General features: G+C 41.6%; 2 protein-coding genes across 2 annotated transcripts; one reads left to right on the forward strand and one right to left on the reverse strand.

Annotated features, from left to right (window-relative positions):
• Positions 1-328: 328 nt before the first annotated feature.
• On the forward strand, positions 329-7,750 carry LOC104696887 (cytochrome P450 2H1-like). The gene is made up of 9 exons (XM_010411404.4): positions 329-554; positions 1,487-1,649; positions 2,518-2,667; positions 4,266-4,426; positions 4,822-4,998; positions 5,437-5,578; positions 5,856-6,043; positions 6,517-6,658; positions 6,930-7,750. Exons 1-9 carry the CDS (start codon positions 378-380, stop codon positions 7,109-7,111), a joined length of 1,482 nt encoding a protein of 493 aa, XP_010409706.1. The 5' UTR covers positions 329-377; the 3' UTR covers positions 7,112-7,750.
• A 2,624-nt stretch (positions 7,751-10,374) lies between these two features.
• BLOC1S2 (biogenesis of lysosomal organelles complex 1 subunit 2) lies at positions 10,375-14,007 on the reverse strand. The gene is made up of 5 exons (XM_039553803.1): positions 13,892-14,007; positions 12,978-13,094; positions 12,017-12,136; positions 11,429-11,533; positions 10,375-10,928 (listed from the first exon to the last, which is right to left on the reverse strand). Exons 1-5 carry the CDS (start codon positions 13,941-13,943, stop codon positions 10,897-10,899), a joined length of 426 nt encoding a protein of 141 aa, XP_039409737.1. The 5' UTR covers positions 13,944-14,007; the 3' UTR covers positions 10,375-10,896.
• Between the last annotated feature and the right edge of the window lie 43 nt (positions 14,008-14,050).

Genomic DNA, 14,050 nt, shown 5'->3' on the forward strand with positions numbered 1-14,050 from the left:
GACTTCCTAAGATAATGAAACCAATTTATGTTTTATTCCACTAATACTTCCATTCCACTTCTTAAGCTACAGTTGTTACCATCTTCTGCTCTCTACACATGCTCTCATCCCTTGTTTATTTGTTTCCCTACCAGGGCTTTGCCAGGTCTTAGTTACCATTGCTTTAGGACTATTACATAACTCACAAAGTCAACTTTAGTAACATTCATTCTTATCATGAGCAGATTAATAAGTAAACTCATATCTCAACAGGAATAGGAAGGCACTATTGGCTCATTTCAACCACGTGCCTTGGCACCACAGCATATAAATAAGCATGGATTTACAGGTCCAGCATCAGGATTTTCTGACACTTGACTTCTCTTCCTCAGCCAGCTATGGAGCCCCTGGGAATGACCACTATTTTCTTGCTGGTCTGCATCTCATGCCTTCTCTTTGCCACATGGAGAAGCAGATCTCAAAAAGGGAAGGAGCCTCCTGGTCCCACTCCACTCCCCATTGTTGGAAACCTGCTCCAGATTAACCCATGGAATTTGCCTGAAAGCTTGAAGGAGGTAAGGGACTGTCTCATTCTTTCCTATGTTGTCTTCATTGCATATAAAAAAAGTCCAGTCCCACCAGTCTCAGCTTAATTCACAGGCTTAATTTGCATTGACCAAATGTTAGATTCAAACAGAAACAAAATGTTTCCCAGATATACATGCCTGTGAACTCTATATATTGCAATAATCTTTATTTCTAAGTCTATATATTACAAGTCAGTCTATATATTTGCAGTGATCATACTAACAGTAAGCCCTGTGCTGACCTCACAATTTGTACTACAGTACTACAATTTGCAGTGGATTTGCAATCAAGGCACTGATGCTGTTGCAAGATAATCCTCCTGTGTCCAACTCCTCGCCATGTTGGCAACACAGCCTGGCCCTTTTTGGGGGGAGAACCCTGCTCCATTTTGCTGCTTCTTCTCCTTAGCAGATATGTAGGATCTTCTGGAAGTAGCAAGCACAGAAATTGAAGCAAAAACGTTTGGAAGTGATTGTGCTGTCCATTCCCTCCCCTGACTGATGTCACCCATCAGGAAAAAATACCTGTTTGAGAGACAGCTTCACTGTTTGTGCTCAAAAACCCTTTAGGCATTTGCTTCCATATGTGTATATAATTGATTTTAGAGCTCATGTAAACTGTTATCCACTATGCCTTGTAGAAAGGCATTCTGAAATGTTTTGCCAGCGCTGCAAAGGGCTATTTTCTTTTCTCAGACTTAGACTGGATACTCACCATTTCCATTCATATTCCCTATTTCTTGTATGATTCCCTATTCCCTTGTCTGTAACTCATAGTTCAAAGATGCACTGTTGTTAATCAATGTCATGTCTCAGCAGTGCTGGGACAATGGCACATCACCTGTCAGACCTCTTTGCTGCAAACAATATGATTATCATTCATGTTGTCATGCTGTTCTTTGTGCTCATCTTTCCTACAGCTCAGTGAGAAGTATGGTTCTGTCTTCACGGTACATTTAGGCCCACAAAAGGTTGTGGTGCTGTATGGCTGTGATGTTGTAAAAGAAGCTCTGGTTGATCAAGGAGATGACTTCAGTGGAAGAGGCACTCTACCACTGATTAAAAAACTCTTCCAAGGCACAGGTACATCCTTGGTAATGCCAGTGTTAGATGGCAACAGATGCTTTCAGTGCTTCAGGGACACAGCTGAGAGGGCAGTGCAGGAGGGAATTTGCTACTTTTTTGCAGACAAATATTTCATTTACTACTTTTATGCAGACAAATTAGCAATTAAAGACCAAAAACCCAGCTCATTACTTGGACCCATGAGTAGATTGGTCCCCTGTTTCAGGTCCCAGGATGGCTTCACTGAGTGCCTTTTTATTTTCAGCATGCTTCAAGTGCTGGCTAAAATTTTGTACATTAAATGTGCCTCTAAGGTCTTACATTCATTCTCCCATTTCTGAAAATATTCTGGATATAGACACAGCTAAGGAACCAGCAAAAGGAAAGCCACAGCACAACAAAGATAAAATAATACAGGCTGACCTAGTAAGGACCACACTCCAGATTAGGTCATGAGATTATTCACCAGGTCAGTCCCTGGTATGGCATTTATAGTACATATTCCATGGTATTATATATGTAGTGCAGTACCAATGGTATTGTCACTAATGATATGCTCTGTGAAGGTGCACAGCAGAACATTTGAGTAGTTATTTCAGTGTAAAGGCCTTGTGCCCAAGACCAATTCAGCGTTACTTCTTACTTACTTCCCTACATAGTTTTTATTATCCTGGGAATAAAGTCAGTTTTACTCAAAGCGCTGTGACAGATGGATCAAATTTGTCACCTTCAGAATTGCAGAGAAGTTATGGTTTTGGGCAGATAGCAATTGTGCTGTAACTCCACAGAGAGGTGTCTTTGCATGCTGAGTACTTACTGTGTAGTTCCCATTGAGGGAAAAAAAATCTGTTTCATCATGAAGGTCTATTTTTCCTCCCTGTGTCAGGCATTGTGACCAGCAATGGGGAGACCTGGAGGCAGCTGCGACGATTTGCACTCACCACCCTGCGGGATTTTGGGATGGGGAAAAAGAGCATTGAGGAGCGAATCCAGGAGGAAGCTCATTTTCTGGTGGAGAGGCTCAAGAACACACATGGTAGGATAAGGACTTCATGCCTGCTGAGACACTCTGCATATCTGCAATGAGGCAATGAGGGGTGTAGGGCTGCTTCACAAAATCTATGGCCCAAGGAGTGCACGTATGGCCGCTGTTTCTGCTCCCTGCTTCTGTAGGCAAAGTTATCAGTCCTGGAAGTGGGTCAATCAAAGACACGGTGACAATATGGAGGATAAAAGTTAGAGAGGCTTGAAAAGTGCCTTTTAACCTATTCTGCTTGAGGAACAAGACAGGAAGTGGCAAAAGGAATGGCTTTGCCACAGAGCCAAGGGTTTGATGGAACTCAGCCATGGAGACAGTGCTGGACGCTGTCATGTAACCACGTAGGCTCCTCTTCACCGTGTCTCCTGCAGCTCTATGTAAACAGATCTTGACGAAGTGGGTGACCAGAGAACTCACTTGCAGATATTTGAGGTTGGGTCCAGTCCATCTGAACACTAGACAACACGTCCCAGTATTGATGGGGCTTTTCAATGGGAACAGGGATATAAGCTGCTTCTGAGGGAAGGGTATAAGGTTACCCACTTGGTTTCAACCTGTAAATGTGTTTTCTGGTAGTATAAAAGTCAGTGTTACTTCTGAGTACTTCCCCTGAGGGTGGCACAGTACCAGCCTGGACCCCAGGCTTCCTTTTCATTGCCAGTCCTCAATGTGTGCCTATTCTGCAAGGCAGGGGAAAGCAGATGGATCTAAAAGGATGATTAAGCATCGCTGTTTTCCATGAGCCACTAGAAAATTCAATCTGACTTCTCAGATAAACATTTATTTTATAAATCAGAGAAAACACTCTCACCTGCATTGCTTTAATCTTTTGACTAGCACAGTAATACTATATTTCATATGCCCTTATGCAAGCCTCTAGCTCTGGCTCACCTTGTTACTGCATCTTTTACTTGTGTACTAAAAGGTTTTGCAAGCAAGATATATATACAACAGAAAAGTATAATTCCATTATTTACCCTTAATGTAATTAACAAATAGCTATGACTAGCATCTTCTACATTCAACATTAATATTCTCACGACCTCTGAAACATCTGCTGAGTCTTCGATTGCCACAGAGTCACCAGTCAGGCAGAGAAGAATCGGTGCTATTGCTCCTTGGAATAGTCTGCTGCCAATTTGACATTTTCTCACTCTGTGGTTTTCTTTTGGGATTTTACACCTTTTCATGTTATTGTTTCTCATCTTGAAACCTTGAGAGGCACTCTATCGCTGTCTGTAATTATAGCTTTCCTTTGTTTCTTGGGTCTAATCTTGCTTTTTGCTTACACCATAATTCTCTTCATAGAAGTAATGCAGCTGTGCTGTCAAAACTAGACTTTGATCACAGGCATTTGAACCCCAAGGAGAAAGTTGTATAACTGAGGTTATGCTAATAAAGTTAATAAGGAGAGTGCAATAACCTAAAGACATGGTTCAGGCAAAGTCCCTATGGTTTCATTGGGATTTTGTGGGAATCTTTAGGCTATTTCTAATAAACAGTCTATAAGGCAGACAGGCATGTGCTAGCTGAAGAGGAACTAAGGCACTCAGACCAGAGTTCTTCTGAGAACCACTTTTTGGTGGCTGTTGCAGAGCGACCCTTCAACCCTGGGAGTTTCCTAATCCATGCTGTTTCCAACATCATCTGCTCCATCGTCTTTGGGGATCGGTTTGACTATGAGGACAAGAAATTTCTTGCTTTAATTGATTGGATAGAGGAAAACAACAAGCTCCAGATGTCTATACAAACACAGGTGTGTGTGGTTTTATTTAATACATTTGTTAGCTATTATAATATTTTATTAAGGAATATTTATTCATGTCATTAGTTTTTAATTGCAGTGGGTTTTCCTAAATTTGAAAAAATTTCTAAAAGAGAAAAAGTCAGTTAAACAAATTCCTGCTGGTTTTTTCTTACCTTATGGAACTGCCATTATATGTCCAAAAGCTGTCATTGCAAAAATTGCTCAAGTGCCGTCTATCCTTGAAGGTACTGAAACCATAAAGTAAATGGCAATAAAATCCTGAGTAATAAAGACGTACTGTTCCAAAACAGTTTAATTGCCCCATTTTCATTGTTACAATCAGGGGAACATTTTATTGTATACACATTAATCAGAATGTACTTTTTCACCCTTTTTTTTTACAGCTATATAATTTCTTCCCAAATGTCATGGAGTATTTACCTGGACCTCATAAACAACTGATAAAAAATTTTGAAAAAATTGATAAATTCACAACAGATATCATAAAGGAACACCAGAAAACCCTGGATCCCACTTGTCCTCGAGATTTTATTGATGCTTTTCTTAACAAAATGGAACAGGTACTGTAAGAGTAGACATTTATTGGATTATAGGGAAATCACTGCTTGAATCACATCTTTTCCTTTTACTTGTGATGGGGCATCGGGTTTTTGCAAATACAGAGGGGAACTTGCTCTTCCTGTCCCATTAACTTAATTTTATCCTCTCCATTTTCTTCTCAAGGATTTTAAACACAGAATTAACAGCATGAGCCAAAGTGAGGAAAAAGTGAAGACCAATCTGGTTAATGCAATTTGATGCTCCTTCCATATTAAAAAAGGTTCATAATATTATTCAGTAAACCCATCATAAATGCAGGTGTTCTGGAGAGTGACTGTTATATTTTTGATAGGACATTAGATGTGTTTATAAACCTACATTAGGGGTACAGGATTTTTCTTTTTAAACAAACTTCTTGGCTTTGTCATTCAAAACCTTCTGCCAAATCTTCCCTGCAGGAGAAAGGGAATGATCACTCAGAATTCACCGTTGAGACCTTGAGCAGAACCACGCTCGACTTGTTCCTTGCAGGAACAGGGACAACAAGCCTCACACTGAGATTTGCAATTCTGATTCTCCATAAATACCCAGAGATAGTAGGTAATGGAAAGAAATAGTTTAAAACTTTTTAATAAGTTGTGGGATCAGTTTGGACAATTCCTGTCACTACCACGTGGCAATAGTCCCCTGACGAAGGAAGTATGTCTTTGCAGTGTGGAAATGTGTATTAGTTTTGTGCATAGGAAGGAGATGTTAGTACTAAGTGTATTCATATATTCCTGGTGTGCTAAAAGCAAACTTTGTTGTGAATGGGGGGAGAAGTTTAGGCAAACAGATGGGGGACTTGTTCATTCAACACTTACTTACTTCTTAATAGAGAAAATGCAAAAGGAGATTGATTCCGTGATCGGCCGAGACCGAAGCCCTCGCATGTCAGATCGGAGCCAGATGCCCTTTACAGATGCTGTGATCCATGAAGTCCAGAGATACATCGATTTCCTTCCTCTTAATGTCCCACATGCTGTTATCAGAGACACCAAGTTCAGAGACTATTTTATCCCCAAGGTCTGTTCCACTGTGTCTGAGAAAGGTCATCTCTTGAAAAGAATGCTGTGTTCTGTTCTTTGTATTTTATTTAATTTTCAAAAGCACTGAAATATTATACTGAATTGAAATTTTTTTTTTTGGAAGGGGATTCTAGAAGTTATTGAGTCTAACCCCTTGTGTTAGGAGAAAAGGAAAAAAATACTTTTACATCCTCTGTATGAAGAGGGAGATAGAGCTTTCCATTTTTTTTTTTTTCACATAAACGCAAGTTGTAATTTATTTGGAAGCAATATTAAATACTCCAAACAGACTCACCATTAAAATTCATTAAAAAACCATATTTGCCATACCAATGGCATATATTTTCATGCATTAAATGTTCACTTAAACCTGGTTAAACTTTGACTACCGTTCTATTTAGCTCTGGGAATTTCTTAGTGTCTCCTTGCTTTAACATATTTCCATTGTACCTTTCTTTTTTGTTAATTCAGGACACTATGATATTCCCTATGCTGAGTTCTGTCCTACATGATAGCAAGGAATTTCCAAATCCAGAAAAATTTGACCCAGGACATTTCTTGAATGCAAATGGTACCTTTAAAAAGAGTGACTACTTCATGCCATTTTCTACAGGTAAGACCTCTTGCCCTTTCAGATCCTAGACTATCCTCTCCTGGAATTTCTCTGAAGATTTCATGGTTCTGTCACCATGGTCTGTACAGTGATGTCAGGTGACGTCTGCTACAGTCACTTCTGGGCAGCTCTAACCCCTTCACTAGAGTTTCAGTTGCCTTCCTTTTTAAGTAAACACAAAAGCTCCTCCAATGCCTTCTACAGGATGTGTATGAAGTGGGACTCAACCATACAATTTGTCTCTCAAACTCAATTTGTTTTTTTCTTGTAGGAAAACGCATCTGTGCAGGAGAAGGTCTGGCCCGGATGGAGATATTCATATTTTTAATATCCATCCTGCAGAACTTTACTTTGAAGCCTACTATTGCTCACAAAGACATTGACATTGTCCCAGTAACCACCAGTCTGGCAAATATACCCCAACACTATGAGGTCTCTTTTGTTCCACGTTAGCCAAGTGAAGACAGTTGCCAGCTCCCAAACTCATGAGTACTCTGGTCGAATGACAGCCATTCCCCAATCTGTTGAGACTGAAACACTCAGATCATTTGAAACATACTTAATGGAGAGAAGACTGCTTAGAAAAGAAAATTGTGTGGTGCTTTTATAATCACCACAGCCAGCTCTTAACAGAGTAGGCAATCACACATCTCCCTGTGAAAAATTACAGATTCTCCTATGCACCTACCTCACCCAGCTCTGGTTCCTGTCTGGCTCCGGACATGCCAGGCTGTCTGCAACAGTTCTCTGAGAGCCCTGCTGCTCCTGCCCCTATCACCTGAGGGGTTCCAGCAGGAACGGTTGCTTGTACTCCAGGGATTTTACAGACTCTTCCTGAAATACCTCTCTCCTCTGTACTTTCAGTTTGTTTGTCATCTATTTGTAAAGGCAAGCATAAAACACTGAGGATTTTTTGTGTTAGATGATGATCATCTATTGTATATTCTTGCCCCAATACTTACTGTCTACTGTGGTGGGGATGGAGTTTGTCAATGACTGGGCAGATAGGTCATCTTCAGTGTGATTATAATAAAGGTTTGTGAAATTACAATTTATAAAATAAATTACAAAATAAAGTAGTAGTATACTGAATTGTTTTTCTGACATCCCAGAACATCTTTTAGCGAAAAACCTGTGTCCACAAAGCTTATACTCCAAAATCTCTTTCAAGTCTTGTACACCTCTGACTGTTTAATTTCACTCACTTATAAGAATTGTACTATGGCTTGAAGAATGAGCTGGCTAATGACCTATAAACTTCCATTCCTAATGTGGGATAAAGCTCCACTGACTCTACGGGACCTATCAGAACCCCGACTGTGGTTACAGAGCTGTTCGTTGTGGAAAAAAAGGACAAATTAAATAATATCAGGATCCTTGCCAGTGCCTTTTCCTAGATGAATGCCAGCTTGCATCTTCCCGTTATTTTATGAAGTACATAAAGATCACTGCAGCAATGTTACAATCAGGAAAAAAATCGTAAATAGAGTTTACATGACTTGCCAAGCATACATGTACAGATCCACGAGTGGCATTTCCTGTCTTGATCATGTTCCCATCAATGCAGAGAGCTGAATCTGTACTATGTGGGAAAAGACAAAACTGTAATATTACCACAATGGCAATAACTGTTTATGTGAAACAGACAGAACTTGTTTCCTTTCGAAGATTTAATAACCTAGATACCATGAGTTAGTAACACGGCATTGCAAAGGCAAAAAGCCACAAATGTCACAGAATCACAGATACAAGTCCTCTCACCAGATAAAAAGAAGAAAGCACAGTACTTCCTCTTTAGCTGTGCCACAACCAAAATAGCCAAAACAAATGAGGGAGCAGCTTCCTTGTTCCAGGTATCTTCCTCCATCCTGAAAAGTGAAGGAGGCAGCCAACGTAGATCAGCAAGAAAACAGGTTTAGCACCCAGAGACTCCACCATGGTATGAAGTGGGCTTTGGGATTAGAGGAGGGCTAAAGCCATGTGCCCTGATTCTGAAGACTGTGGATATCTCCACAAAGCACTGCTCTGAAAGTTGGATGACTTTAGAAAAACACGTTAGAGAAGCTGGGCAGAATTGTCTTAAGATGCTGGAAAAAAACAAACTCTCCTCTGGAACTCTTCTGCTTCTGCTAAAAGCTGTATTTGCTAGGCTGATTTTCATCCCCTGGTTTGCAGTTGCAGTCCAAGCCATCAAGAACTGCTTCAGCTCCAAAGTGGTTGTATAGACCATTTTGATGACACTCTGTCCCTGGACTCTCATGCATCAGCCCTCCATTTTCTGTTTTCCTCCTGTTCCTCCCTTCAAGAACCCACTACTTTCTTATTCTATTTTCCACCAGAAAATACTGCAAAAGAACAGTGAGATTTAACCTCCTTCTGTACCTCCTCTGGAATTTCTCAGGGACTCTCCAGGTGAAACATCCGAGCAGTTAACCAAGTCGTGGATTTGCTTTCGGACTATACATTTCCCCAGTACAATGCTGTTTAGACACACCTATGTCTCTCCTATGGTGCTACTCTCCAAGGACCTGCCATGCTTGATATGATTTGGATTCTACCAATGACACAGAGGTCCCTCAGGCAGGGAGGGTAACAGTTACTCAGAGACACAACTGGGAACACAGCTGTCAGCTCTTGGCCTAACTGGGGTGCCACTGTCACACAATTCTCCAGCGGCCAGAAAGTCGGTCTCTAAAAATTTCCTCTCAAAAAAAAAAGTCACTTGTGGGACAAGTCCCTCTTCTAATTTTTGCTTCCTGGAGGTGGGATACTCAAGGATTTGTGAAGGAACTCACTATTTCTTACCTTTCTTACCTGAAAACACTAAGCACTTAGTAGCAGTGCATGGCTAGGAGGATTTCCATCTTCAGAGCCCCTGGAGGTTTTCATCCTTGTTGTTTTGAAATGGTACTGCATTTTGTATACACAGAAAACCAACCTTTTCAACAGGACTTGGTCCGTAGTGTGCCTTTCCTGCAAGATCTGTGGTTTTTGCTGCTGGCACAGTGCCTCCTTGTGTTCCCCTGCAGCCCTGCCAGGTAACACCGCGAGCACAGAAATGCTATTTCTATTTCTAACCCTGCATTTTCAAACTGATGGTGAAGGCTCTCGAAAGTCATCTGCTTCACTCTTTTTAAAGAGCACTAAGAAAAAGTGTCCATCCTGACTAATTAGTGGCTGTACATAGCCTGACAGCATGATTATCTTTATCACACTGGCACCTGACTAGACATTCTTTTAAACACTCTAAGAAGTTTGAACCACTTCTTTCCTACATATCAGCATTTGTACTGGTCTTCAACTGCAACTCATTCAAAAGCTTGAATTACTTAAGGTCAATAGCTACAGAAAAAATATCCTTGGAGTAGGAGGAATACCTGTTCAGTACAAAGGACTCTGCTGAATTTGCAACACTGTTAACCTAGTAGAGAAGCAGTTTTTTGTGCTAGGCATGCCACTTCAAAAACTACTAGGACCAAAATTCACTGGTAGAGAAAGGATCTGCTAAGTTAACTGAGCATGTGATAAAGTAGTATGTCTTGAAATTTCACCTGAGGTCCAGACAGTCAAAGAATGTAATTGCAGAAACACTTGATGCAGAGTTTAAAATACGTTTTCTTCTATCATCTCCAGCAGATTGAAGGAGTTTGTCTTTATTAACAGACCCCTTTGAAAAAATAAAGCAGCTTGTGTAATCTTCCCAACAGACCATGAGATTCCAGAGAAATAAACGCAGCAAGTTTATTGTAAATTTATAGTGATTAGTCTCTCTATTTCAAACAGATAAAAGGAGATACCAAAATGAAGTGTTTTCAATACCCCACCCATTAAGTCCAAAGGTCCAGGTATCTTCCCAATACAGAGCTCAATGAAGGAAAAATTGAAGTTTAGGTCCTGCTGCTACTACGGGAAAATGTCTTTACAGATTACAGAAGACCTTCCCTAAACCAAGTATTTCATGTGGAAAACAGGACTAACACACGTATAGCCAGTATCAACATGAGTTAAGGACAAGCTTCTACTTTTCACTGCAGAATGGAGGCAACAGTACCCCTTGAGAAGAGGAAAATATTATTCAGCCTTAAGCCTGAATACAGCCTACTGTATTCAATAGCTGAAAAAAGTTCCCAGTCTTCATGTTAGCTGTAACCAAATCCTTGTCAACATACAGAATGTTGTGCAAAAGCAGAGATCAGTCTGATTCACTGCCCAACTCCAGTTTATAGACTGTTGTGATTTCATCGTTTCTCCAGTTTTTTGTACTTGGCTTCTGCAGAAGGAAAAATAATATTTTAGTACTTGGTAGGTAAAAGCTTTTCATCCTGTAAGCTAATTTACTGTATCATTCAGGACGCTTTTTTACTAATGCATTTAGGCAAATATAATTGTACAATAATTTAAGAACCCAGACAATAATATTAATTTAAGCCAAGGGGATTGGGTGCCTGGTGGAACTTAATGAATCCCGCAATTTGCAAGGCTAAACATCAGTCTTTAAAATATGAGTCAGTGCATACCATAAAAAAGAAATCAAGCCTCACTAACAAGCTGTAGTTTACCAACACCTGTACTAATCCACCATAATATAACTTGTTATACAATTTTTTCCCAATGCTTATCACTTCACACACAGTGTTTGTGCTCAAAAGCAGCACAGGCAACTCTGCAGCTCAGATTTGTTAAACAAAACAGAGTTTGCTTGCTTTCTTTTTAAATCCCCTTGGCAAGGCACTATGCTGCTAGGCCTTAACAGTGAGGGACGATAGTTACCAAGTTTTTTGGAATATGCATCCAGTTTATAAGCTGCCTGCTCCAGAGCTGCAACCTGTTCCTCAATTAGGTTTATCTGTTCCAGATATGGCTGAAGATCAGCATCTTAAAAAAGCATAAAAATGTTATCTGTCAGTTCTCAGTAATGCACTTCCAAGAAGCAGTTCACACTTTAAACACAACAATTTCTTACTACATTCTTCAGATTGGACAATTCAAAAGGTCCTTCCCTCCCCTGCCCCAAAATTAAGTGGTGACACTGACAACCACGTTCCAGGAAAATATGAAATGTTTAAGAGTACTGTCTAGTCTCTAACACAAGTAACAAGAGAACGTGAATTAAAAGAAGTGTTATTCCTATCAGATCCAGAATCTAGAGTAAACCAGGACACAAATTCAGATGTATTTTCTCTTACAGTAACCTACAGACTCTAAAGCTGTATGACTGGGATTGTATAACAGCACATCTATTCCAGTGAGTTTTCTTTCCTTCAGCACAATGGAGTGTGAACCTTCTGACTCTAAGATGCTTCATTTCCCAAACAAGTGCACCATTCATTACACCTCTACCTTATTTGGTGTACTTACATTTTTGATTTAAATCCTTCAGATTTCTGCTGATGTTTATAGCAATATCTTTCATTTCTAAGTACTTCAAACTAGTCAGCTTATTCATGTTTTCCAAGAGCTTGTAGTCTTCACTGGTGGCTTAAAAAATAGTTAAGTTTATTTTAATTAAAGGTGATACAGTTTGAATTGTGTGCACACTCTTCAAGAGGACAAGAGATTTCAAACAGCCAAAAGAAGCACAACAGTTTAGATGGCAATACAGATTATTAGTATACACTCTACAAAAAGATGACATTTTGTGAAATCAACTGCAAAAATCAACTGCACTGATGAATTCACTTCTAAATTTTTTTGAGAAAAATTTACTAAGTCTTCATATTTCTACTCTTAATTCTGTCAGTTAGATGCTTATATTTACAAAACTGATAGCACAAATCCAGATTGGTCATCTGTACCATATACCCTTCAAGTCTGTGCAAATCAGTAGTGCTGTGGAGTGCTTTCAAAATTAAGAGCCTATGGAATGCACTTTGGTGGGCAGTTTACTTTCCTCCAGTTAATTCTGCGCAGCAGTTTATTCTAAGGCATAAATGTTGGAAAACATATATGATCCTTGCCCTCAGGAAAAAAATAACTCCACTCTCTGCAGTGCTTCCCTCGTAGTCTGTCTTAACCTAGACCACTTTTGTTTGATTGATTTTCCATGTACAAACTTCTTCAAGCCAAAAAAGAATTATTTTTTAAGCTGCTGCTATCATACTGAATTATTCTGAAAAATATTTGTGCTGTTCTGGGACTTCATTAAATTAATATAACTAATCTTAGTGGTTTTAGCAGCCTAGTAACATGCCAAATTTGGACTGCAAGTCTTACCAGATGTGATTTAAATAGTTACAGTTGAGACAAACTACACAACAGATTTCTTTGAAAGAAAGTGAAAAGAAAGAAGAACTTGCAGGTCAGTATTGCAGTGCCTTACCTGTCAGTTCACCTGTCAAGTAAGTGGCCATTTTGCTGAACATGTCTTTGCAGAGTTCATTGATGTCTGCCTCCGCTGGCTCCTTAGCTTCCTCTGCGGTTTCAACAGCAGGATCCTCTAGTCAGGGTAAAGACATGACAGGTTTAAGGAAAAACTATAGCAAGTACAGAAACACACCAGCAAGATTAAATGGTCCCATTTTTTCCCTTTCAAACTGCCTACAGCTACTTTCCAATGTAAGTTGTCTACTTTACTAAGGGGTAACAAACCAGGGCAGCTTCCTTGAAGTAGCACCAACATTATTTCAAACTAATACTTTAGGCAGCATTCAAGAGACAGGCACCCGGCCTGACCGCACTGACAAGTATTAGCCCCCTCCTGTGCTTAGACAGGAAAGGAATTTGGGGAGAACTTCTGAGTGGCTGTGCACGGTGCTGCTGTTTATTTCCAGTCACTGACTCGGAACGGAAGCACAGCTGCCCCAGTCCGCTTCAACAGATCCCCACCTGCGGAAAGCGGCACTCGCCGCTTCCTTCTCCAAACCCGCTTCTATCACAACCTGCCCTTGTTCGGCCTTCCCCGGAGCAGACGGCACCTCTTCCCCAACCCGACAGGCCGCTCTTTCCCCCGCCGGCACCGTCAGCCGGCTCGCACACGGAGGCTGCCCGAGGCCCGCGGCTGCCTCCAACCGAAGCGGCGGCGCGGGCCCGCCCGGCTGGCGCGGGTAGGACCCGGCCGGGTGCCGGGGCAGCAGCAGCAGCAGCAGCAGCAGGCGTATGGCCCGGCCCGGCCGGCACACACCAGGCCGCGGGCGCACCGGGAGCTCCTGCCCGCGCCGCGGCCTTCCCGGGCCCAGCCCCGCACCGCGGCCCCGGGGCACGCCCGGCCCCTGTCCCGGTCCCCCGGCCCCTTACGCTTGGCGGGCTGCGCGCCAGCCTCGGGCGGCCCCTCCGCCGCAGCCGCCATGGGGACAGAGCCCCTCCCGCGGCACCGCACCGCCTCCTCCGGCCCGCGCCAGGCCCGGGACCGCCCCGCGCCCGGCGCGGGGAGGAGCCCCCGGAGCCCCCGCCCAC

This window comes from Corvus cornix, chromosome 6 (assembly GCF_000738735.6).
Source record: "Corvus cornix cornix isolate S_Up_H32 chromosome 6, ASM73873v5, whole genome shotgun sequence".
Taxonomy (NCBI): Eukaryota; Metazoa; Chordata; class Aves; order Passeriformes; family Corvidae; genus Corvus; species Corvus cornix.